At 41.4% G+C, this 27995-nt stretch overlaps 1 protein-coding gene across 1 annotated transcript in view; it reads right to left on the bottom strand.

Annotated features, from left to right (window-relative positions):
• Positions 1-27995, bottom strand: part of NOS1 (nitric oxide synthase 1) — a 364505-nt gene that overhangs the window by 122732 nt on the left and 213778 nt on the right. The window contains 1 exon segment of the mRNA XM_029571229.1: positions 18187-18338. Within this exon segment, the coding sequence (XP_029427089.1) occupies positions 18187-18338 (152 nt within the window).

Raw genomic sequence — 27995 nt, 5'->3', positions numbered from 1 at the left:
TGCCAGCATGGTAAAAAAAAAAAAAAAAAAAAAAAAAAAAAAAAAAAAAAAAGAGGTGAAAGAGGCTATTTTAGCCAAAAGAACATCTTTCCAAAATTGGAAAAAGTATCCATCTGAAGAAAATAGGAAAAAGCATAAGAATTGGCAAGTTAGATGCAAAATATTGATATGGCAGCCTAAAAAAGAATTTTAAAAGAAGCTGGCCTTAGAGGCAAAAACTCATAATAAAAACTTTTAAAAATATATCCAAAGCAGAAATCCTGTAAGAGAGTCGGTTGGACTGTTAGATGATCAAGGGGTTAAAGGAGCACTTAGTGAAGATATGGCCATTGCAGAAAGACTCAATTAATTCTTTGGTTCGGTGTTTACTGATGAGGTTGCCGGGGAGATACCTGTGCCAGAAACAATTTTCAATGGTGTTGATTCAGAAGAACTGATACAAATCACTGAGAAGCTGGAAGATATAATAAGGTAGATTGACAAATTAAAGAGTAGCAAATCATCCAGAGCATATGGTATATACCCCAGAGTTCTGAAAAAACTGAAAAACTAAATTGCAAATTTGTTACTGATAATTTGTAATCTATCGTTAGGATCGTCCGCAATGCCTGAAGACTGAAACTCTGATCTTTAAAATGGACTCCAAGAGTGATCTGGGAAACTATAGACAGATAAGGCTGACTTCAGTGCTGGGGAAAATCACAGAAACTATTCTAAAGACCAAAATCACAGAACATATGGAAAGACATGGTATAATCAGACACAGCCAGCATACTTTTACCCAAGGGAAATCTCACCAATCTGCTATATTGTTTGAAGAAGTTATGGTTAATAAACATGTGGATAATGGTGAGACAGTGAATGTAGCGTATTTGGATTTCCAGAAGGCATTTGGCAGTGAGAGACTCCTGAGAAAATTAAAAAGTCATAGGATAGGTGGCAATGTCCTATTGTGGATTGCAAACTGGTTAAAAGATAGGAAGCAGAGAGTAGGACTAAATGGTCAGTGGAGAAGGGAAAACAGTGGAGTGTCACAGGGATATGCACTGGGAGCTTTTTAATAAAAAAAGGTTTGGACAAATTCCTGGAGGAGAAGTCAATAAACTGTTATTAACCAAGTAGGATTGAGAAATAGCTACTACTTATCACTGCACAATAGAAGGATTGGATTTATTTACTGTGGGATCTTGCCAGATACTTGTGACCTGTGTTGGCCACTGTTAGAAACAGGATGCTGGGCTTGATGGACCGTTGATCTGACCCAGTATTGCAACATCTTACCTTCCTGTCATCCTTAGTCCATGCTCATGAGTGTAAAAGTTTGACCTTTTCAGCAACACTTTCAGAACTTTCATTTGAGTTTATTTTTTCCCTATTAAATAACGGGATAATCAGTGAGGATCCTAAGGCATTTTAGAAAGGTTAATGTAAACTTTTTTGTAAAGCACGACCATAATACTTTTCTCTAAATAGATGTGACAGACTTCCCAAAAGGAGTCCTATGTTATAAGAACATAACTGGTAGATTTTCAAAGGCAAAACCAGGAGACACACGTGTGACTCGGCCGCGTGCCAGTTGCATGGATTTTAAAAGGGCCGCGGCCACGCACATATCTCCTAGTATGCGCATAAAAAAAGTTTTGCGAAAAAGAGGTGGGGTGTGGGGTTGATCTGGGTGGGGCATGGTCGGAGCAGAGTGGCCCGGGATTGCACCATGAAATCAGTTACGCGCACAAATCCGCGCAGGGATCCCCTTCTGTGTAACTTTACTACTCCTATGGTGGGTAAGTTCTATTACAATAAAAGCGAAGCTAATCAGTGGGGTTATAATACTTGGGGCTAATAGGCTAAAAGGGAGGCAAGTTTGGTAGGGGGTTTAGGAAGTCCTCTCCTTTACTGGGGTGAACTGGGAGGGAACTGGGAAAAAGGCCTAATGCATTGCTTCGTGTGCCTATTAAAATTTCCCCCACTTAAGTGCGCAAAATGGCATTCGCGTGCACATGTGCACGTTAATATAAAATTGTGTACGCACATACATCCGGGTAGCTGATTTTATAACACGTGCACATATATGCATGTTATAAAATCAGTGCATCCATGTGCTCACGCCGGCAAACGGGCACACATGTGCATGGGTCTTAACGTTTACCTATAAGACTTGCCATACTGAATCAGATCAAAGGTCATCATGCCCAGTCTCCTGTTTCCAACAGTGGCCAATCCAGGTCACAAGTGCCTGGAAGGATCCCAAAGGGTAGACAGATTCCAAGCTGCTTATCCCAAGATAAAGCAATGGATTTCTGCAACTCTACCTTAATAATGATTACTAGAATTTTCCTCTAGGAGCTTGTCCAAACCTTTTTTAAACACAGCTACACTAATTGCTTTCACCACATCCTCTGGCAATGAATTCCAGAGCTTAATTATGCATTGAGTAAAAAAATATTTTCTCTTATTAGTTTTAAATGTATTACCTAGTAACTTTATTGTGTGTCCTCTGGTCTTTGTACTTTTTGAAAGATTAAACTACTGATTAATGTTTACTCGTTCCATTCCACTTATAATTTTATAGACCTCTATCATATCTCCTCTCAGCCATCTCTTTTCCAAGCTGGAGAGTCCTAACCTCTCTAGCCTTTCTTCAAAGGGGAATTATCATTTTGGTCGCCCTTCTCTGTACCTTTTCTAATTCTGCTATATCTTTTTCTAGATGTAGTGACCAGAACTGCACACAATACTCAATATGAAGTCACACCATGGAGCGATACAGTGGCTTTATGATATTCTCTGTTTTATTCTCCATTCCTTTCCTAATAATCCCTAGCATTCTATTTGCTTTCTTTGCTGTTGCCGAACCCTTACCAGAAGATTTCAACTTATTTTCAACAATAACACCTAGATCATTTTCTCGAGAGATGACGCCTAATGTGGAACTTTGCATAGTATAACCATAGCTTTGATTACTCTTCCCTAAGTGTATCACTTTGCACTCGTCCACATTAAATTTCATTTCCCATTTGCATGCCCAGTCTCTCAATTTTGCAATGTCCTCTTACAATTTCTCACAATCCTCTTGAGATTTAACAACTTTGAATAATTTTGTGTCATCTGCAATTTGATTACCTCACTTGTTGTTCCCATTTCCAGGTTGTTTATAAATATATTAAAATGCAGAGGACTCAGAACAGATCCCTGGGGCACTCCACTATTCATCTTTTTCCATTGGGAAAATATTCCATTTAACTCTACTCTCTATTTTCTATCATTTAACCAGTTGGCAATTCACAAGAAGACACCTTTCCCTAACCCATGACTTTTTAATTTCCTAAGAAGTCTCTCATGGGGGACATTGTCAAATGCTTTCTGGAAATCCAGATACACTGTATCAACTGACTCAACTTTATCCACATGTTTATTTATGCCCTCAAAAAAGTGTAGCAAATTTGTGAGGCGAGATGTCCCTTGGCCAAATCCATATTGGCTTTGTCCCATTAAAATATGCTTATCTATATCTTCAGAAATTTTGTTCTTTATGATAGTTTCTACCATTTTGCCTGGCACCAGCATCAGACTCACTGGTCTATAGTTTCCTGGAACACCCCTTTTTAAAAATTGGTTCCAAATTGGCAAACCTCCTGTATTCAGGAACCATAGGCAATGTTACTGACAGGAGAATTATCCTCATTGGCATAGCCTTGATGATGTTATGTATAGTATAATGAGGCACTCAACATGCCATCTGTCACATCTCCTCAGTACAAAGGGCGGTGCCTGTAGTCCAAGGAGGAAAAGTGGGTCTCCTAAGTGTCATTTATATATTTTTGATTTTGAAAGTGATGAAAAAAGACATTTTTTTTTAAGTGACCAGTTGCCCTACATAACCCCTAACACCCTGTCGTGAATTCATTTATTTCTGTGTGAATCCCTCTTATTGAAATAATTGTTGCTTGCTAGGGGATAGAATGACTGAGGCCTTTGTCATGATCTATAAGAAACCTCATCAGTTGAACGTACATGCTCTGCAGTTGACCTAACCCTGTGAAGCTCTGGTTTTCAGTTCAGAACTTTGACAAGGATTAAGCAATGTTATCACAGAGGTGAAAAACTTTAGACAATATGTGATTTAGTTAGTGGAGAGAACTACAAATGTAGCAGAAGAGGAGAGTAAAAATAAAGCACAGAGATAGTGGAAGAAGAAGTAAAGAGTAAGTCTCTTAATCAAAGTAAATGTTCATTTGTTCTGACTTTCACCTTTGCTACCATATTTCCATTTTGACCTTCTACTATCCCCTTGTATATTCCAGTACTGGTTTCCCCAGCATCCCCAGTTCCTCAGACTCCACGCAAAGCTCTGGCAATATACTTCAGTCCTGATCTGTGGCAGCATCTCCTGCCTTTTTATGTAGTCCCCATCTCGTTTTGATCCTGGGCATGGAGGCACATGGGGAGGGCCCATGGATCATGCAAAGATCTATAACCAACCTGGGGTTCCCACACAGGGGCGGAAAAACAAGTTAAGGCCCTTAGGATTTTGTGTCTTCCGGGGGCTCTTCTGTACATCAGTCCAGTAACAAAAATCACTCTTCACACTCCAAGCTGTTCAAAATAAAATCTTTACTGACAAAACTGGTGGCAAAACAAAAAACTTAGAGCAATGCAAACCACTTGGTTAAAATTATTTTTTTACAGATGATATATAAATACAGATGATATATAAAGCCTAATAAATAATAATTTTGCAATTGAATTCACAGCACAAAAAAACTGAAAAATAAATCACAGTCTCTTGTCTCAGCTCTTTGGGACAAGTACCCTCTTCCACCCTAGGTCTTCCCAGTAGTGGCTTGGTAGCTATAATCCTTTTCTCTACAATCCTTTCTCTCTCAGACTTGGAGTCTTCACTGATAGTAGGTGCATCAATCTCCTCCTCTACTTTCCCAGGAAGGATGCTATTGCTCCTGGCACCTCCCAGTACATTGGTCCACTAAACGCTGCATATGACCCTTTACTCTCTCTTCTAGGCTCCAAAGCATTTCCACCCTGGAATTCTCTCCAAAACTTCTGTGGACCCTCTCTTGGGGAGTCAGGCCATAAGGAGCCCTTCTGTAGGAGAGGGCTCTAAATACTGCTAGGACACCAGAGTTTAGAATCCTCTTCAGTCCCCTGCTCAGTCCTCAGATCCCCCAACTCACATGGAAACAGGGGTTTGATACTACTACCTTACCCTTTCCTCCTCATCATACTGACACTAACCTGACACCACCAACAGGTAGATTCTAGTGAAACCTTGGTCACACTGAGGATACTCAGACCAGCTGAAGCTACATGCTGCATGCATGTAAAGAATGAACTAATGGGAACCCAGAAGTGAAATATACACTACACCAAAAAATGAGAATTTCACTCAAATGCCTACCAATAGCCTCTGGAAGCCTTACATTCCTTCCATGGAATGAAAGGCTGCCAGTGCATCTTCTTGTCAGCCCCTGTGAAACTTTATTTGAAATTCATTACTAGCAAGTTAGTATAATGCATTATATTTACTTCATGCTTGTACACTAATGGCTCTGTGATGTTATCATTTTTGTTTTTCTGGGTCCTGTTTCAAATTATGTTCATATGCAGTAGCACTATATTATCTGACCATTGTCAACGGCGATTATAAGCCTAACATTTTAAGATTTTTATACAGATTTGTTGTTTTCAAGTTTCTTTTTGCATTCCACCTTAGAAATTTTCTCATTGAACAGATGGAGGCCTGGTTACCCTCCCCCCGCCCCCCTCCTCCCCTCCTCCTAGTTCGATTATCAGTTACACTGTAAAGCCCTGTTGGTTATGTTCACGTTATATGGAAACCAATGTGATGTTTTCTTAACGAATGTGGGTATATAAAAACTTTTAAATAAATAAATAAAATAAATAACGAAAAATGTCACACTCTCTAAGGCAGAGAGCGGTGCTCTCGAAATATTGCAGTATCATGAGTTTGTGAAGTCATTTAATTCCTTTTAATTCCTCAGGTTGACTGAATAATTACCAGCGTTCATCTTAGATATTCTGCAGATAAGTACTGACATTACGTTAAATCATTTTTTTTTTGCATATTTGAAAAATATTTTTAAAAATTGGACCTGCGAGCCAATGTTTAGGTACTTCTCTGAACAATGATATACTGTTGACACCTTTTTGGATATCAGTCATGGAAATTATTAGGTGAGGTCTTGTGGTATCTTTATGAAAGTTAGCCTAAGATTATAACAATATTGTTCTTTAAATTCACTAATCTGTCTGTAGGTGTTTGAGTGAAATTCTCATTTTTTTTGGCACAGATACTTTCCTAAGGCTAACTGTGGTGATTGTTTTGATGTTTATTAATTGTTAGGATATGCATTTGTTTGGAAATGAATGTTTTTTTCAGAACAAAAAAGTCTGGTTTTGGTTTGTGCCATTTGGAATGAACCAAAAATAGACTTGCCCCCGAAATAGCCCGAAATTTTGGAGTATTTTCAATTTCTTTGCAAAAACCATTCAAATATTTAATAAAGTATCTCCCAAAGCCCCCGGGCTTCTATTGCCACTTCCCTGGGCCATCCAGAGTGTCCCCGATCCTTTCTGAACCCCTTTGCAAATGAGCTGGGACCTTTTTCTATTGGGGTCTTCCACAAAGAAAGGGGCAGAACCAATTTTCAGTTTCTCCTGCCCTTCTGATGTCTCTTTAAAAATGGTGCTGACCAGTTAAGAGACACTACTGGGCTAGTTGTTGCCGTTTTTAAGGAGACCGTGATAGGGCAGGTGTGACTGGGGATCACACCTGCCCATTTTCGTTATGGAAGACCCCTAGGCAAGGTGTAAATGGGGTCCTGGCCCCAGCTCATTTACGGGGTACAGAAGGGGGGTCAGAGGGACCCTTGGTGATTCTGGAAAGTGGTAGTGAGGGCCTGGGGAGTTCTCAATTTAAATTATTTTTCCTTAAATATTTATTTTGGTTTGGTAAATGAACCAAACCAAAATAAACATTCAGACTAACCAGAAAACAAATATCCCCCAAAATGGAAAAATGAACAATAACAAAATGTTTTTGCCTGCACATCTCTAATAATTGTGAGCCCAGTTTTCAAAACTGTTCATGCATAAGTGGACCTGGAGATATTTATGCTAAATTTTTACAAATTGTGTGCCCAGCAAGTACGTGCCCATGTTTACATACACACATATATTTGTAATGCAAAAAAATGCATACTTTTTGTACTCATTTTCTAAAATTATGCACATATATTTGATGTGCATAACCATGTACACTAAAGGGCAGATTTTAAATGCCCGGCGCACGTAAATCCCGGACTTTACGCGCGTGGCCAGACCTTATACTTGCCAGGCAAATCTTTCATGAGGCCCGGCCACGCACGTAAAGGCCGGGATGTGCTCAAGTGCCGGGCCTCTTGGAAGGGGCGGGCTGGAGGGCGTGTTTTGGGTAGGGAGGGGCAGGGGGCAGGGGGCAGGCAGGGCGGGTGGGACAGTGCCATTGTTCGCTGTCCCAGAGCCTCGTGCCCCCCCCCTTGCTGTGCCGGGTAACGCGCGTGCATATTTTTTCAAAATCTACCCCTTAATAACCAAATTAAACATGGAGTCAAGTATTTTATAACATATGCAAGTACTCGGCTACTGAAAATACTTGCATATACTTTGAATCAATAATTTTCCAATTCTTCCACCAGTTCACTGAGATTTTCACCAGTTCACCTAGACCACCTTAAACCCCTACCAGTTCACCCAGACCTTCGAGAAAAGACAAGTGCAATTTCAATCGAGCAAGTCAATTTGCAAGTGTAAAAGTGTACAGATAAGTTTGGTAATGTATGTGTGTATATTGCTTAAAAAACAGCAATTTGTATCCATACTTCTGAACCCCTCCCCGGAATGCTCCTAACCTGCCCCCTTTTTTCTCTATTATCATTTCTGTGCCACATCTATGATCATTTTACATGTGCAACCCCCTCATATCTCTTTGAAAATTATCTCCTGTAATTGCAATATGTGACAGCTGTAAATTGTTCTGAGCATTTTTGTAGTAGCGATAGATAAATGCGAATAAATAAATAAAATAATTGCAGCCTCCACACACAACTGTCATCACTGTTTTCCTAAATACAAGCTAAAAAGGGTGGTACAGAAATGCAAATAAATATGCCATATAATTACTGAATAAGTCATAGTTGCCTCCCATGGAATTACAGAGCCACTTAATTTTCCATGAGTTTTCCATTAATCCACAGTTGTAGGAAAGCACACATATGCACTATACCATCTTCCATGAAAAGCAGGGTCATTTGCAGCTGTGACTCATCACTCAAATAAAAACAGAGACCAAATATAGATATTTCTTCCATATGCTCTGGCAACAAATTCCAGAGCTTAATTATGCATTGAGAAAAAAATATGTTCTCTTATTTGTTTTAATTGGTCACCTGGTAACTTCATTGTATGTCCCCTGGTCTTTGTACTCTTTGAAAGGGTAAACAACCGATTAAAGTTTACTGGTTCCGCTCCACTCATTAGTTTATAGACCTCTATCATATCTCCCTTCAACTGTGTCTTCTCCAAGCTGAAGAGTCCTAACCTCTATAACCTTTCCTCAGAGAGAAATCGTTCCATCCCATTCATTATTTTGATTGCCTGTCTCTGTACTGTTTCTAATTCTGCTGTATATTTTTTGAGATGTGGTGACCAGATGGCACACAATACTCAAGATGAGGTTGCAGCATAGTGTGTTTTATCCTCCAATCCTTTCCTAATACTCTTTACCCAACCCTCTCCGCTTAATATCAAATCCTTATCATTTCAAAAAAGCTTTAAAAACATTCTTTTTTCAACAAGCATTTAATACTCCTACTAAGCATTTCCCCGATCAAAGATGAAGCTCTCATCTCCCCAAAACTCACCCATCAGACACATATTACCTCAACTTCTCCTTTCTCCTCTATCATCCCATCTACTTTCTTCCTAGGATATTTTAATCCAATAAGTTGCCACCCCCCCCCTTTCATCCCTTCTACCTTCCCTATTCTGTTTACCCATGGCATGTTTCCATTATTATTATTTTTAATTAATAATTTCTTTTAGCTAGCAATTATCTAGCTACTTAGCTAAATTTATGTACTTTATGTTTATTTTAGTTATATTTTATTTTTATTTTTACTTTATTTTAACCTGTTGTAAACCGTTTTGATAAAATTTTATTTTAAAAAGCAGTATATAAATACTTTTAAATAAATAAAATAAAATAAATAATAATTTCTAGTATTCTATTTGCTTACTTGGTTGTTGCTGTACACTGAGCAGAAATGTCAACGTATCAACGATGATGCCTAGATCCTTTTGCTGATTGGTGGCTCCTAATGTGGAACCTTGCATTGTGCAGCTATATTTTGGATTATTCTTCCTTCAGTGCATTACTTTGTATTTCCCATTTGCATGCCCAGTCTACAGTCTACAGTGATAGGGGTATACTACCGTCCACCTGGTCAAGATGGTGAGATGGACAGTGAAATGCTAAGAGAAATTAGGGAAGCTAACCAAATTGGTAGTGCAGTAATAATGGGAGACTTCAATTACCCCAATATAGACTGGGTAAATGTATCATCGGGTCACGCTAGAGAGATAACGTTCCTGGATGGAATAAATGATAGCTTTATGGAGCAATTGGTTCAGGAACCGACGAGAGAGGGAGCAATTTTAGATCTAATTCTCAGTGGAGCACAGGACTTGGTGAGAGAGGTAACGGTGGTGGGGCCACTTGGCAATAGTGATCATAATATGATCAAATTTGATTTAATGACTGGAAAAGGAACAGTGTGCAAATCCAAGGCTCTCGTGCTAAACTTTCAAAAGGGAAACTTTGATAAAATGAGAAAAATTGTTAGAAAAAAACTGAAAGGAGCAGCTACAAAAGTAAAAAAATGTCCAAGAGGCGTGGTCATTGTTAAAAAATACCATTCTAGAAGCACAGTCCAGATGTATTCCACACATTAAGAAAGGTGGAAAGAAGGCAAAACGATTACCGGCATGGTTAAAAGGGGAGGTGAAAGAAGCTATTTTAGCCAAAAGATCTTCATTCAAAAATTGGAAGAAGGATCCAACAGAAGAAAATAGGATAAAGCATAAACATTGGCAAGTTAAATGTAAGACATTGATAAGACAGGCTAAGAGAGAATTTGAAAAGAAGTTGGCTGTAGAGGCAAAAACTCACAGTAAAAACTTTTTTAAATATATCCGAAGCAGAAAGCCTGTGAGGGAGTCAGTTGGACCGTTAGATGATCGAGGCGTTAAAGGGGCACTTAGAGAAGATAATGCCATCGCGGAAAGATTAAATGATTTCTTTGCTTCGGTGTTTACTGAAGAGGATGTTGGGGAGGTACCCGTAATGGAGAAGGTTTTCATGGGTAATGATTCAGATGGACTGAATCAAATCACGGTGAACCTAGAAGATGTGGTAGGCCTGATTGACAAACTGAAGAGTAGTAAATCACCTGGACCGGATGGTATACACCCCAGAGTTCTGAAGGAACTAAAAAATGAAATTTCAGACCTATTAGTAAAAATTTGTAACTTATCATTAAAATCATCCATTGTACCTGAAGACTGGAGGATAGCAAATGTAACCCCAATATTTAAAAAGGGCTCCAGGGGCGATCCGGGAAACTACAGACCGGTTAGCCTGACTTCAGTGCCAGGAAAAATAGTGGAAAGTGTTATAAACATCAAAATCACAGAACATATAGAAAGACATGGTTTAATGGAACAAAGTCAGCATGGCTTTACCCAGGGCAAGTCTTGCCTCACAAATCTGCTTCACTTTTTTGAAGGAGTTAATAAACATGTGGATAAAGGTGAACCGGTAGATATAGTATACTTGGATTTTCAGAAGGCGTTTGACAAAGTTCCTCATGAGAGGCTTCTAGGAAAAGTAAAAAGTCATGGGATAGGTGGCGATGTCCTTTCGTGGATTGCAAACTGGCTAAAAGACAGGAAACAGAGAGTAGGATTAAATGGGCAATTTTCTCAGTGGAAGGGAGTGGACAGTGGAGTACCTCAGGGTTCTGTGTTGGGACCCTTACTGTTCAATATATTTATAAATGATCTGGAAAGAAATACGACGAGTGAGATAATCAAATTTGCAGATGACACAAAATTGTGCAGAGTAGTTAAATCACAAGCAGATTGTGATAAATTGCAGGAAGACCTTGTGAGACTGGAAAATTGGGCATCCAAATGGCAGATGAAATTTAATGTGGATAAGTGCAAGGTGATGCATATAGGGAAAAATAACCCATGCTATAATTACACGATGTTGGGTTCCATATTAGGTGCTACAACCCAAGAAAGAGATCTAGGTGTCATAGTGGATAACACATTGAAATCGTCGGTTCAGTGTGCTGCGGCAGTCAAAAAAGCAAACAGAATGTTGGGAATTATTAGAAAAGGAATGATGAATAAAACGGAAAATGTCATAATGCCTCTGTATCACTCCATGGTGAGACCGCACCTTGAATACTGTGTACAATTCTGGTCGCCGCATCTCAAAAAAGATATAATTGCAATGGAGAAGGTACAGAGAAGGGCTACCAAAATGATAAGGGGAATGGAACAACTCCCCTATGAGGAAAGACTAAAGAGGTTAGGACTTTTCAGCTTGGAGAAGAGACGACTGAGGGGGGATATGATAGAGGTGTTTAAAATCATGAGAGGTCTAGAACGGGTAGATGTGAATCGGTTATTTACTCTTTCGGATAGTAGAAGGACTAGGGGACACTCCATGAAGTTAGCATGGGGCACATTTAAAACTAATCGGAGAAAGTTCTTTTTTACTCAACGCACAATTAAACTCTGGAATTTGTTGCCAGAGAATGTGGTTCGTGCAGTTAGTATAGCTGTGTTTAAAAAAGGATTGGATAAGTTCTTGGAGGAGAAGTCCATTACCTGCTATTAAGTTCACTTAGAGAATAGCCACTGCCATTAGCAATGGTTACATGGAATAGACTTAGTTTTTGGGTACTTGCCAGGTTCTTATGGCCTGGATTGGCCACTGTTGGAAACAGGATGCTGGGCTTGATGGACCCTTGGTCTGACCCAGTATGGCATTTTCTTATGTTCTTATGTTCTTAGTTTTGCAAGCCTCTTACAATTTCTCATAATCCTCTTGCGATTTAACAATTTTGAATAATTTTGTGTTATCGTACCACTCCCTGGATTTCTCTCAGCACCTGAGTTGGCTAATTTCTTTGTTCAGCATGTCTTCTGATTACACAGATCCCCAAACCACATTCTCTCCGACCGTGGAGTACAATTCATGGCCCATTTCTGGAAAAACTTATGCAGGAAATTAGTCATCACCCTAGACTTCACATTAGCATATCACCTCCACAGCAATGGGCAAACAAAGTGTAAAAGTGTTCCCCCTAGTGAACTAGACACTCAAAACCTTCCTAAGGACCTACATAAACCAGCGACAGGACAACTGGGCATCTCTTCTCACAAGAGCAGAATTTTGCCACAATAATGTGGGGTTCTCAACTAGCTCTTCACCCTATTATGTGGTCTTCAGCCGCCCTCCCTGAATACCCAGGCCAGTCCTGCAGTCAACTTAATGGGACAAATGTTTCAAGACCTTTGCAAAAAGACAAGGCACCTTCTGAAACAGGCAGTGGAACATTCCAAGAGACAAACAGATAAGAAACGCCGCCCAGCACCCCAATTCCAGCCAGTGGAGCTCTGTTCTTCAAAATGCCATCACTGAGGTTCATCCCCAGATACTTGGGACCTTTCCCCATCATTCAGCTGGTAGGGACAGTGGCCAACAAGCTAAAACTACCTCCAATGCTCTAGAAACATGATGTATTCCATGTCTCCCTACTAAAGATGGCAGTCTTGTCATTGCCATCGAGACCACCCTTCAAGCCCTTAGGACTTAGCCGCTGAAGACGAAACTCAGTATGAAGTTGAAGAGATCGTAGATTTCAGAAGGGTCAGGAACAAATTCCAGTACCTCATTTCCTGGAAGAATTTTGGGCCTGAAGAAAACTCTTGGGAGCCAACCTCAAACCTCCAAGCTCCACAATTGTTTCAAGAATTTCCCTCCTCAGGATAAGACAAGAAGCCTGGGGAGGGAGCTCTATGGGGGAGGGGTACTGTTATGTTTGGCGCCATGCTTCTGCCTGTGCAATCACGTAACACAGAGAAGGGTGACCAAAATGATGGCGGGAGTGGAACAGCTCCCCTGTGAGGGGGTTGGAACTTTTCAGCTTGGAGAAGGGACGGCTGAGGGGGGATATGATAGAGGTGTTTAAAATCATGAGAGTTCTAGAATGGGTAGATGTGAATCGGTTGTTTACTCTTTCAGATGGTAGAAATACTAGGGGGAACTTCATGAAGTTAGCATGTGGCACATTTAAAACTAATCGGAGAAAGTTCTTTTTCACTCAATGCACAATTCAACTCTGGAATATGTTGCCGGAGGATGTGGTTAGTGCAGTTAGTATAGCTGTGTTTAAAAGAGGATTGGATAAGTTCTTGGAGGAGAAGTCCATTACCTGCTATTAATTTAGTTGACTTAGAAAATAGCCATTGCTATTACTAGCAACGGTAACATGGAATAGACTTAGTTTTTGGGTACTTGCCAGGTTCTTGTGGCCTGGATTGGCCACTGTTGGAAACAGGATGGCATGTTCTTATGTAGCTTGCTTATCACGGCGGTTACTACCCTAAACCAATTAAGCTTGATACATCACTTTGAATGTATATACAATGTTGCTCTCTGCTTCTACGGCATGGGAAATGTGGATAAGAGGATTTGCATTCAGACAACAACCAACAAGGTCTGAACTGCACAATCTGGGTAAACAAAAAAGCGTGGGGAGTAGCTTGCTTATCTCGGCGGTTACTACCCTAAACCAATTAAGCCTGATACATCACTTTGAAAGCATATTCAGCGTTGCTCTCTGCTTCAACGGTAGGGGGAAATGTGGAAAACAGGATTTACATTCAGACAACATCCAACAAGGCATCGATCTGTGCAGTCTGGGTAAACAAGCATTGGGGTAACTTGCTTGATGCGGCGGTTATTGCCCTTAACCATGAGCCTTATGCTCACCTTTGAAGCGGCTCCAACATTGCTCTCTGCATCAATGACAAAGGATGGCAGGAAATTTGAGTCAAACGGTTACCAACGAGGGCCCTGAATTTGGTGGTTGATGAAACAGATACGTATGGGAAAATAAGTGTGGAAGCTTGCTGGGCAGACTGGATGGGCCGATTGGTCTTTTCCTGCCATCATTTCTATGTTTCTATAATTCCCCGAACTGACACCAAATGTGAGATAGCACAAATGGTCTATAACTTCCCAGAGGACAGAGGACAGATGCACACAAGACACTGACTCTTCTTTCATAAACTTTATTTTCCACAAGCAAATTATCCAACATCAATAGATTACCTTCAGCCACATTCACACTCAGCATTTATCTTCAGTATTCACATCTCAGTATTTATTTTCTGTCTTCATATTCTTGCAGGAGCTACCTTCTCCTGGAGACCTGGGGTCTATCTGTTCCTACCTGGACACAGACTTTTATTCCTGCTCTCCAAGGACCTGCCCACTGAGCTACCTGTTTCTCTAGTTTTTAAGGTGGACCAGGCTGGACCAGGCTAGATGGTTAAAAAGGATTTTCAAGGACATTCCTTCACAGGTGCCAGGTGTGATCTGGGAAACTGTAGCCTGGTGAGTCCGATGTCAGTGCTGCACAAAATCATAGAAGCCATTCTTAAAAATAAAATCAGTAGCCATATAGATAGATATAGCTTAATAGGGAAGAGTCAACATAGTTTTGGAATAGGAAAGTCTTGTCTTACAAATCTTTTATAATTTTTTGAAGGTGTAAATAAACAAGTAGATAAAGTTGAGCCAGTTGATATAGTGTATTTGGACTTTCAGAAGGCATTTATTAAATTCCCTCTCTGAGAGTCTCCATAGAAATTATAGAATCATGGGATAGAAGGCAATTTTCTATTGTGGATTGATAATTGGTTAAAAGACCAGAAACAGAGGGTAGGATGTTTTCCAAATGGAGAAAGGTCATTAATGGAGTTCCACAGGAATCAGTTCTTGGACCTGTGCTGTTTAACATAGATATAAATGATCTGGAAAAGGGAACACTGAATAACATGATCAGATTTGAAGATGACACAAAATTATTCAAACCTGTTAAAACAGCAGCAGATTGCAAGAAACTACAGAAGGACCTTGTAAGACTAGGAGACTGGGCAATTTAAAGACAGGTGACATTTAATGTATAAGAGTGCAACGCGATGCACATAGGGAAAAATAATCCCAACCACAGGTACACAATGCTGGGTTCTGTATTGGAAATCATTACCCAGGAATAGGGCCTTGGAAATCCTCAGCTCAGTGTGCAAAGGTGGTCAAAAAAGCAAATAGAATGATTTGAAAAGGAATGGAGAACAAAACAGAATGTATCATATTGCCTCTGTACTGAGTCATGGTGCGACCACACCTTGAATAGTCTGTGCAGTTCTTGCCTACCCATCTGAAGAAAGACATAGGGGAACTAGAAAAGATGCAGAGGAGGGTGACAAAAATGACAAAGAGGATTGAACATTTCTCCTATAATGAATGAGATGCTAAGCAGGCTAGGGCTCTTCAGCTTGGAAAAGAGATGACTGAGACGGGACATGACAGAAAATCATGGGTAAATAAAGATCAAATAATACTAAAACAAAGGGAAACTCCATGAAATTAACAAAATAAATTGTAGAAAGTATTTTTTCACTTGTTGCACTATCAAGCTGTGGAATCTGTTGCCAGAGGATGTGATCAAGGCAACTATCATAGCGGGGTTTAAAAGTGGTTTGGATAAGTTCTTGGAGGAAAAGTCCATTACTTACTAGATAGACTAAGAAAAGCTATTGCTATATCCCTGGGAACGAGTAACAGGAATTAGATCTACTTTATAGATCTGCTAGATACTTGCGACCTGGATTGGCTACTGTTGGAGACAGGATGCTGGACTTGATGGACCTTGGTCTGACCCAGCATGGCTATTCTTATGTTCTTATCACTGGAGGTAAATATCAAAGGAGATTAAAATATATATGTGACCTAAAGTGTGCACCATGTTTAAGACTAGGAACCTTTTAGCAATGGGAAGTCCAAGGAGGTATGTAGGAGAGAGTGAATATAAGGAGGGTCCTTCCCCCAAAGAGAATGGGCTTGGAAGTGGTATAAAAGGATGGCTCCATAAATCAGAGGGAGTAGTTACTGAAAAGTTAGACCCTGCATCTGGTCCTTAGGAGTTCAGGTCTAGTTGGGGAGAATTCTAATCTGTTGGGGAAAGTGGAAGCAGCTCTCTTCGGCAAGGACTAAAGACCAACTAAGGTGAGTAGAACCCCTAATTCAAGAGAACTCCATCTATTCCAGGGAAGTTTGAAGCCAGTTAGTGTGAGTAGAGGAGAAGGCGGCTCCTATTCTTCAGAAGGAAGAAGGAAGGAAAAGGCCTTTATGGGAACCCGAGAGGGAAAATATTTCATTTGGACTGTGCTCAAGTGACAAGAGAAAGTGAGTAACTATTTGGAACATTCTGACTGTTTGAAGGATGTGCCTTATTTTGTCTTTGAACTGTGAACTGACTTTGTGGAATTTTATAGGTTTTCATCTTGGATTCATTTTTCTGCAACAAATTCCTTCTTGAAACATCAATTTTGTGTGAACTACATTTTTAAGATCCCTTGGGCCTCAAAGGCAATCCTGCTCCTCAAAGCACATATCCATGCCCCCACAGCCTTCAAAGTGTGACCCTGTCCCCTTGTCAAGGTCGGGGGGGGGGGGGGGGGGAGGGGTTTATATATCCATAAAAATATATTTTTACTAAAGGAAGCTAACAAGAAAAATGAAAAAGTGGAGGGCCAAACATCATGGAGCTATCATTCTACATAAGTAGACTTTGGACCATCAAAAGTATTCCCTGGTGAACTATTGCTCTCCACAGAAGTATATTCTACACAGTCATATAATCTCTACCTGTTATCGGTGTTTAACAAGGGATTCAGTACATATTACAGAGGACTAGTCTTTTCTGAGCCTGATTATGTTAATTTTACAGGAAGCATTTCAGCAAGTCACAGTGTAAACCCCAAACTGCAATTTAACTAGGTTTAAGAGATTGATATTCCTACTCTTGTGAAAGTTGCCCTGATACCTTTAGCATTTATGAAGTTGTGAGGACTTTGGTTTAACATCTTATTCAAACAGGTCCTCCAGCAGCCCTAACATGATTATGAGGTGTCGATCTAGTACTGATTTAGAAGCAAGAGTGCTCACTATCGTGCCATCAACACCACCTCTTGTAGCACTCATTGCTTTTTGGAGGTCTCCCATTCCACTGCTAACTAGGCCATAAAATCAGAGCCCATGGAAGTGTAATAGTTCAGAGGCTCCAGTGATTGAATACAGCTGTGATGAGCTGGAAGTGGCTCAGGGACACTCTGGAGAGTCTCTTGTTCAATTATTTTATGAAAACAAAGACTGTTACACCAAGTGGAGCAGAGCTGGCAAGAGCCACTTGATGAGAAATTGGCAGCACATTGCTGGACCACAGCATGCAGAAGGATTAAGCAGTTCTGATTGAACAGATATTCACAGGCCCTCTTGGGCACATTTTATTGCCCTGGTCCCTATCCAAAATATGCAGAACCTAAAGCACACAGCCAATATTTCACAATACATACATCCCAACTACTGACAGAGAGATGCCTGGCATCAAGCAGACAGTGTAATCCTGAACATCTCTCCTATATATAAAAGGAGAAACACAGACATTTTCATGAAAGTTGGTCCAGGGAAATCTTGAAGCAGTATCCAAAATCCAGAATGAAGGCCAAAACATTTCCACCTGGGTTCTTACGTGTAGTGTACTGTGCTAACTCTGTTTCAGAAAAAAAAAATAGATGGCAATACCTATTTACTAGAGAATGCTGCCATTTTGGGTATTTCTCAATTTGTCATCTTCTATGAGATATTTTTCCAAAGGTTTAGCTGTCACAAGAGAGCATGGGCTTGTGCTCTTACCCATATTCCTAGGTATTAGGGTTTGCTGTTTTGTGCTACCGTGCCCTGACCTAGCAGGAAAGCAGCGAGACTTACCTGATCATGTTCCAGGTATGGGTTGTTCAAAACCACGGGCATGTTATTGTTTTTCCAAAGGTCATTGAAGACCCTGTCATTCTCCGGCCCCAGTGGCAGAGGCTTCTGGGATTTACTGTCCAGCTCTCTGAAACAGAAGGGACATAATTTACTGTGATTTTGTATTGATTTCAGTCTTCACTGAAGGATACTACTGCAATTCAGTGACTTTCTAGAAGAAGTGCATGACCCTGTAACTTATATCTGCCCAGAAAAAGCTGTGACTTGTAGAAGAGTGAAGTGTTCCTGTAGTCGCAGTACACCAGTGACTGGGTCACAATCCTGTTTTTGACACTCCTGATCCACACTGCTTGGTCACTTTGAGCCAAGCAGTGTCTTACTCTCAGGTTTCTCTATTGTCATCACGAGAACAATGCTGAGTGTGCAGGCACCACCTGGCTGAAACTTCCTGAGAGCCATGCGGTGCCTGCTTTCTCAGTGCTGTTCTCACAATGAGAGTCAGGAAGCCCAGGAGTACAGGTACCGTGTGACTCAGCCAGGCAGTACCCCGTACTTTTAGAGCTGTTCTTGCAATGACAGCCAATAAACCCATAAGTGCAGGTACTACATAGAGTAGGAGCATCAGAGACAATAATGGGGGCTGGGGGAATGGCCCCCACCCTCCCGAACCCCCCCAAAATGCCTTAAATTACCTGGAGTCCAGAGGGAGGGTCCCGGTGTGATCTTTTACTCTCGGACCTCCGGTGCGTTGTAGAAATGGCGCCGGCGCTACCTTTGCCCTGTCATATGACAGCAGGGCAAAGGTAGCGCCGGCGCCATTTTGTTTTTTTGTCCCCCGATGTCAGGAGCATAGGAGATCGCTCCCGGACCCCCCGCTGGACCCCCAGGGACTTTTGGCCAGCTTGGGGGGGCCTCCTGACCCCCACAAGACTTGCCAAAAGTCCAGCGGGGGTCTGGGAACGACCTCCTAAACTCGAATCGTTTTGCCGTACAGCAAAATGGCGCCGACCATGCTGTACGGTCGGCGCAAAACGATTCGAGTTTAGGAGGTCGTTCCCGGACCCCCGCTGGACTTTTGGAAAGTCTTGTGGGGGTCAGGAGGCCCCCCCAAGCTGGCCAAAAGTCCCTGGGGGTCCGGGAGCGATCTCCTACGCTCCTGACGTCGGGGGACAAAAAAACAAAATGGCGCCGGCGCTACCTTTGCCCTGGGCAAAGGTAGCGCCGGGGTGGTGCCGACCATGCCGTACGGTCCAAGGTGGCGCCGACCATGCCGTACGGTCGGCGCCATTTTGCTGTACGGCAAAACGATTCGAGTTTAGGAGGTCGTTCCCGAACCCCCGCTGGACTTTTGGCAAGTCTTGTGGGGGTCAGGAGGCCCCCCCAAGCTGGCCAAAAGTCCCTGGGGGTCCAGTGGGGGTCCGGGAGCGATCTCCTGGACGCGTGACGTCGGGAGCTAGGAATCAAAATGGCGCCGGCACTACCTTTGCCCTGTCACATGATAAGGGCAAAGGGCCACCGGCGCCATTTCTCTTCACAGCAGCCGTGGGCAGAGAGCGGGACATCGCGCCGGGATCATCGTGCCGGGACCCCAGGTCATTTAAAACATTTTGGGGGGGTTCGGGAGGGTGGGGGTTTGTTTTAAAGGTTCGAGGTGGGTGTTAGGGTTTTTTTGGTGTGCCGGTTTTCCCACCCCCTATTTAACGATACAATACAAATGCCCCTGACGATAAATCGTGGGCATTTGTACTGTATCGTGCACTCTAACAATTTTGGACGATTTTAAAATTATCTGACGATAATTTTAATCGTTCAAAAACGATTCACATCCCTATTTGGCGGGTCTACAAGAGACACAGTGCATTCTTCGGTCAGAAGGTATCCTCAAAGACCAAGAGGAAGATCTGGGAGGCATGTCAGCAGCCTGTCAGTGACAATCAGGATAGCACATCAGCTGAAGCATCGCTGGTGAGACACCAGGGTGGCTGTCAAGGCCAAGCTGTCACTGATTGAGAGGCCCAGGTGCTGGGTGGAAGGAGGCCCACCATGCAATGTGCAACTGACTTCAGGGGAGAACCTGGTCTAGGGGACTCTTCAGCTGGACTCTTTTGCTGGTCTCTGTAATGGTGGCAATGATATGAATGCTGTGAAAGGAGAATGATGGGGAATATATATTGAGGGTGAAGACGGCTGGCAAAAGGAGTCAGAAGGATGTAATAGTTTCTCAATACTTTACAGCTGCCAAGTGAGACACTGGCACCCGATACACAAGAAGACAGTCAGATGGTTGAGCTCCACTTCACATGGCCAGACACATTCATGACAGACATCCAGGAAGTACCACCAGCACTGGCGGTGGTGGGGCTCAGATATCAGCATTGCACCACCAACAGAAACATCGCTCTCTGGCACTGATGCGAGGCAGGAACTTGTCAAAACCAGTGTGGTGGCAGGACGGATGGATTTATCTGCTGAGATGGAAAGCATGAGGAAGGAACTGCGCTGGCTACATAGAGAGTCCAGACTGTCTAAAGGGAGAGCACTGCTGCAGTCAATATACTGGCAGATCAAGTTAGAGCCTGATCTGATGACATTGTATGTGTCCTATGAGGCCTTGATTCATCTATCTGGCATATGAACAGAACCCTTACCTGTGCGATTGGGTCACGATCCCCAGGAAGCAAGCTCATTCTCTAAATCTGAAACCATAGAATGCAGTATCCCCCCCCACACACACAAAGTCAACTTCTCCTCAGGTCCTTTCCAGGTAAAAAAAACACCTCTTCCTTTAGATGACCAAAAATCTGATTCACTGGACCCTAAGGTTCTCAGTCCATAAAACACAGACAGAAAATCGTACTCAAAGGAGTAATCAAACCAGAAAAAGGAAGGGTGGAAAAATGTCCTTCTCCAGTATGAAAAGTCTCCAAACTCTCTTTACCAAGGTCTCTGTGAAGAAGATCCTCAGAGTTGTTTTCTCAGAAAATAATACAAAATGGGGCCTGCACAAGCAGTTAACTTACAAGGGATTTTCAGCAGCACGGCTATGTTAGTTGAATAAGTCTTATCCAGCTAACTTTATTCCTGCTATTATGCAGGTCTAACTTATCTGGTTATCCTAACTGGAGAAGATTGAATTTTTCTACTTATCCAGTTAAGTTTGCCAGGTAAGAAGCTCCTTGCCAGAACACCCATAACCTATCCACCTTCTCCAGCTAAGTGGTGGCCACTGAATGAGACAGTATATTCAGCCACTGTTATTTAGCTGGATTATCCAGTTACATAGTGTTGAATATCCACCTCCCTGTACTTCCCAGGATTTTGGTTCACTCCTTTGGATACAATTGAAAAACTGTCACTTGCTTCTCGTGTTAGGAAACTAAACTGTTCTTATCCAATCCTGACACAGGTCCATATTTCAAATTTCTGCATCGGAGGTGTGCATTAAAATGGCTTTTCTCTCAAACAACTGTTTCCTCCCCCTTGCCATGTATTTACCAGACTTCATTATTTCACACTCCATAGCTTGACAATCTATTTATTTATTTAGTTATTTCCGGTTCTTTTATACCGCATACATAGGACATTCCTAATCAATGAGGTGTATAACAATAATATATAGAACAATCATATAAAATCATAATCAACAGTACCTAAAAAATTATCTCATCAAAATTTAAAACAATAAAACAATCCAAGGTTATGACCACCCAATTCTGATTAACCAAGAGCCTTAACTATTGCATTGATGCTTCTTCCTTTAATTCTGCCACTTCAAATCTCCCTGAGCCTACAGGCTAGAAAATAGTCATGCCTTCACCTTTTTTCAAAATGTCAGATAATTAGATTCTAATCTGATATCCAAAGGGTCTGAATTTCAAGTCTCAGAGCCAACCACCAAAAAAGCCCTCCTTCTACAAACAAATGGGTTTCCTTCACCGAGGGTACATACAACAATGCCTTCTGGGCTGAACATAATTGACAATTAGGGATATACCCCTTAACCAACTCCCTTAAATATTTATTTAAAATATTTTACATTCCACCATTATTAAATATTTATAGGCAGATTACATGAAGAAAATGCCATATAACAATAGAATCACAAACTTAATCACATAAAATGTATTAAAATCAGCAATCTAACTATGACCAACAATAAGATGTCAAAGCAATCATTCAGTTAAACGCTTGAGTAAATAAAATGCTTTAATTAATTTATATCTTGCATAGAGAGGTGCTTGCCAACGCGTTCCTGTTCCTGGTTCTTATATCTGATCCTGCTGTGTGTCTCCTGAGTTTTTGTGTCTTGTTCCTGTTCCTCTTGGCAGTCTGGTTCATCTTGAGTACTTGTACTTGTGGTCAGTCTTCCCTCATCTGTCTTCAGTGTCTCTCCTGCTTTTGTGACCCCCCTCATCTCCTCTTTGTTCTCAAGTCCTTGGATTGGACTCCTGGCCTTGACCTTGGACTGGCTCTGACTCTGTCTTGATTTGGATTTCTGGCTTTACCCTTAGACTGGACCCTGATGCTGCCTGACCTCTGCCTGCCACTGACTACTGCCTTCTTTCCATTCAAATTGTACTCCACTTGCCACAACCTCTGCCTGAACCTCGACACTCTCTGAACTTAGCCTGCCCCAACCACAGCCTGAACTTGACCTTGACTGACTGCTGCCTGCTCAGATCGCATTATTGTATTACACATTTCCCCTTGTTTTCTGGTACAAGGATGCTTGTGTTAAATTTATAAATTCATTAAAATAAAATAACAAAATCCCCCACCCCCAAAAAAAAAATTTATTTAAGGAATATCGGGCAAATTGTGCCCAGTCCTTTTAGGTAGTCTGAGGTAGTTTTCTGTATACTGCCTCACAAACCTCAAGGAAGAATTCACTCATGATCCATGTCTGCATCACCCAGACCCTTCCAAGCCATTCATACTGGAGGTAGATGCTTCTACCCTCAGGGTAGAGGCTGTTGTCTCACAGCACAACAACCATGGGACCCTTGTAATTTGCTCTTATTTCTCCAAGAAGTTTACTCCCACAGTGGATCACAAACTGCTAGCTGTGAAGCTAGCCCTAGAGAAATAGCGACATCTTCTAGGCGGGGCCAGACATCCAGTGACTATTTACACAGATCTCAAAAATCTGGAACACCTAGCACATGCATAGTGACTGAATCCCTGGCAAGCCCGCTTGGTTGCTATACTTCAACTGGTTTGAATTTCAACTGCGGTACCACACAGCAGAGAAAAACTAACAGGCCGAAGCCCTCTCACGTTTTTTTGACACTGACGTTTCCTTGGAGTCTCCCACCATCTTGCCCTATCCTTCAATATATCACCATCCTTTGTTAAGACATTAGAATGCCAAAAAAACAAAAAAAAAAACCATATAATGATCTGACTATACCACTTTTTATGACCTCCAAAAATTTACCCAGATGCATAGCTAAACTTGAACCAAATAACAAACCCAAAGCATGACCTTTTCCATGAGTGGATCCCACAATTCTTTGTTGCAAATCAATTACTTCCAACATAACTAAGAACTCTGAGTATCTAAAACCAGAGCTCTTAACTATGTGTAAACTAAAAGCCCCCAAAATATCATTCCTGTAATACATTTGCCATGAAATAGCAGTGACTGTGTCAAAAGGGTCAAGTATCCCTTGTAGCTTATATCCTGTGAAACAGAAAGGACTTTGCAGAAGGACCGAGCATTCCTGTAGAGGCTGTGCCGTGAAGCAGCAGCAATATCTGGTGGAGAAGGGTTAAGTGTTCCTCTCGAAGGCGCTTTCCTTATCTAAACTTATTTCTGATCTGCTAGCGGCCCTGGGGAATTTTGAGGAGAGAGGATTGCAATCCTTTTAAAAAACATGTGCCAGTTTTCATTCCTTTTCCTTACAATAGATAAAGTCTGTGTTTTGGGAGTTGTCAGCTGTGCTGAGTCTCTGTAGAGCTCTTTGGATTTCTTATGCCAGGAAGAGAGAATTAACTAGCTATTCGAGATCCCCGGTGACCAATTTTCTGAAGAACTGTATGAGGCACCATTGCCATTAGCAATACCTACCGCTGTGACCACACAGCTTGGGGTGCAGCCAGAAGCTTTTACCCAGAAGTAGGGGGATTTTTTCTGTGTACAGTTAATTAATTGGACACCGGTGTAAGACAGGTGGGAAAGAAGCTGGAATTTTTGTATCCTAGTCTGCAGTTTTTCATTCTTTAAAAGGACACTTCCGTCTCTCCCCTTTGCTCCCCACTTTAGTTTTCCCTTCTATTAAAAGAACGTGACTGTGCGCAAGTGCATGGAAATTTTCTCCTAGGCTTGGACACCTGTTTTATCCTGCACACACACACACAAACCCCCCCCCCCCCCGAAAATATCGTGAATATATACATTACAATGATCATATAGATCCATGTCAAAACAAACAGGCTGAGACATTCCTAGTTCTACCCCATTGCCTGCATGAGATGGTCACTCTACCTTATAAATACTCAGGCAGATTTCAAAAGCAGCACAGTGGGTGAGATACCTAGGCATATTTACTCACATAACTACCTGGGTAGATCCTTTGAAAAAAAAAAAAAAGCACTTTTCCTTCTCAGTCTAGATCCCTGATCTTAAATTGAACCATCCCGCTCCCAATCCTGTGGATGTCTCCCCACCCCAATCTCCCTATTCTCCCAGTTCATCTGCACCCTCCTCTCAGAGGCAAGCAGAGGTATGCTTTCCTCTTCCCTACTCCTGCACCATATTCCAAGTGCCTCCAGTAGGAGGTGCTGTAGGTCATCGCAGCACCATCTACCAGTGGCATTTAGAAGTCAACACTGGAGCAGGAAGGAAATAAGTAGACCTCCTCCTGCCTCTGAGATGGGAGAGGTGCAGATAGACTAGGAGAAGGGAAGGTTCCAAACTGGGAGGGGGTTATTTGGATGGCTTACAAACACACGTAGAACTTTCAACTCGATTTATGATAATTCAGGAAAACCGCTCCAAGTGGTTAAAAATGCATCCCCTGCATGTGGATCCAGTGATGTGTGCACAGAGAGCTGATGAGTGTCAGCACCCTATTCATGAAAGAGCTTGCACGGAGATTTTTCTGGAGGTTTGCTGGCAACTCAATTAACATTAGGGTCTTTATTCCATCTGTGCCAGTGGAAAACTTTTTTTTTTAAAAATCAGGTATTGCATGAGATGCCAGAGACACCAGCAAAAAGGGGAAGCACGGCAAACAGAAGCTGAAGAGCTAGGGACACGGCGATATAATTAAATTCATCATGATAAGGGCAGATAGGAAACGCTTAAAAAAAACCAACCCAGACCACCACTGCCTTCTGAGGAATTAAAAGTAAATTCTAATGAAAAAAGGGAGGGCTTTTGTATTAACTCCACGGAATTATTTTGAAATAATTTACCAGTATTGCCACTTTAAGTATTGATATTCCTGGTCTACCTCACAAATATTTTACCATATGCCCCTGTAGATCTCTGAGTCACACCTTTCCTTAACGATACATAAGATTTATTAAGGGGCAAAGGGCTGCAGAAGTAGCTACACAAATGTTAAATGGTATTGCAGTACAATATCTTACCGGGTGAATAATTCAATGTCAAAATGGGAGCAACGGATCCCCCTCTCTCAGTAAATGGCATTCCTGAAAGCGGAGATTTAAGGGTGCCATCCTTCCTGATTGAATATTCTTTAGCAACTTAGAAGTAAATATGGTGTGTACACAGCAGTCTGTTTGCTGAATGCAACTTACTTGTGGGTTTGTAGTCGATATTTATTTAGCATGAGAGTGCAGGCAGTGCCAGCATGCTCCGGGAGAGTCTGGATGGTAGAAAGTAAGAATGTTACATGCAGGGACTGTGGTCTAAGTCTCAGATGGTAGCTGCAAGGCCCAAAGTTCAGCCTGTGACTACATGTATACATTATTTTCTAAATTAAGGGCCTGATTTTAAAAAGCATTTACTCGAGTAAAAACCAGGTTTACTGGAGTAAATTCACTTTACTTGAGTAAGTGGGTTTTTGAAAATTGCTACAATATATGCCATTGACTTGTCTATAGGATTTACTCACATAAGCGCATTTTACTTGAGTAAATGGCTTTTGAAAATTGCTAATTACCCCCTAAGAGTAGAGATGGTAATATCCAGGCAGAGGTATATCATGATTCTGAGACAGGCCGATTCCCCCCCCCCCCCCTCTGAATAGCCATGTGCTTGGAATTGTAAAACAAGCAAGAAGCCAGACCAGGTAAAGTAACAAAGCTTCAGGACTTTTTCAAGCTGAATGCCCCACTACTTTGTACTACTTCCACTTGTCTCAGTCTATCGCTGCTTGCTGTAGGTGGCATACGAGTGTTCCAGGTCACACAATATGTGATTAATTCCACTACACAGAAACAAAGAGCCAAAGAGTGAGTCCATAGGTACAGACTAGGTGATATTTGAAACATATTGCCCAGGTGCATTACACATTAGGTGCACCTCTAAAATCAAGCCATAAACCGATTTGATATGCTTGCATGAAAAGTCGGTATATAAAAATTATTAAATAAATAAATCTTTGTAAGTTATGGTTCAAGTTTGGAGGACAGAAGATTGAGCTTCTTTCAGCCAAACTAAAAGGTGAATTTTCAAAGAGGTGTGTGCGTAAAAATCAGCACTTACATGTGTAAACAGCATACATTTGCAAATATGCTATTTTATAAACCTCAAAATACATGTGAAACTAAGGGTACACAATTTGATGGATCAATGGGCTATAAATTATTTGAATAAATAATTCGATAAATTTGTGTATAAAAAAGAGGTAGGCCAGGAGCATACAGGACTGGGGCCAACATTTTTGCATGCAAGTTATTATTTTATAAGTAATTTACACATGTAGATTTGGCACCTTACACATAGATATTTACACCTATTCTATATCGTAAATGTAGTAAAAGTAAAATACTGAGTGGGTAGGGAATCTGGAATAAATGGGGAGAGTTCAGGCTGAAAAGCCGGGAGGGTCTGGCTGACCTGCAGATGGACTGGGCAAACTGTAGACTAATTGGTGAAAGTGGTCATTTTATTGCCGCCTGCATGTTAGAAAATTTTGCATAAAAGCCGATTTACGGGGGATAAATACATGTAAATTGCACAAGTAAAATCTCCAAGTGTATATTTTTAAAGTTAGACGTAAAAATACACGAGTATAGCAGTTGTACACTATTTACCCAGATAAATTCCGATTTATCCAGTTAAATCTTGAAAGTGGCACTTATCCGGACAAGTTCTGATTTATCTGGATAAGACACTATTTAACTGGATAAGTCTTAAAATGCTAAGTCAGATAGGTAAAGTGCTACTTATCCAGCTATCTAATTTAGGGACATAAGAACATAAGAAATTGCCATGCTGGGTCAGACCAAGGGTCCATCAAGCCCAGCATCCTGTTTCCAACAGAGGCCAAACCAGGCCACAAGAACCTGGCAATTACCCAAACACTAAGAAGATCCAATGCTACTGATGCAATTAATAGCAGTGACTATTCCCTAAGTAAACTTGATTAATAGCCGTTAATGGACTTCTCCTCCAAGAACTTATCCAAACCTTTTTTGAACCCAGCTACACTAACTGCACTAACAACATCCTCTGGCAACAAATTCCAGGGCTTTATTGTGCGTTGAGTGAAAAAGAATTTTCTCTGAGACAGATTCACTAAAGCTTTTTCCCTATGCTGAATCTTTGAGAAAAGACCTTGATGAATCAGGCCCTTAGCTGGATAAGTAG

The sequence above is a fragment of the Rhinatrema bivittatum genome, chromosome 11 (assembly GCF_901001135.1).
Source record: "Rhinatrema bivittatum chromosome 11, aRhiBiv1.1, whole genome shotgun sequence".
NCBI classification, from domain to species: Eukaryota; Metazoa; Chordata; class Amphibia; order Gymnophiona; family Rhinatrematidae; genus Rhinatrema; species Rhinatrema bivittatum.
Note: the sequence above shows the minus strand (reverse complement) of the source record. Positions and strands in the feature narration are given on the sequence as shown.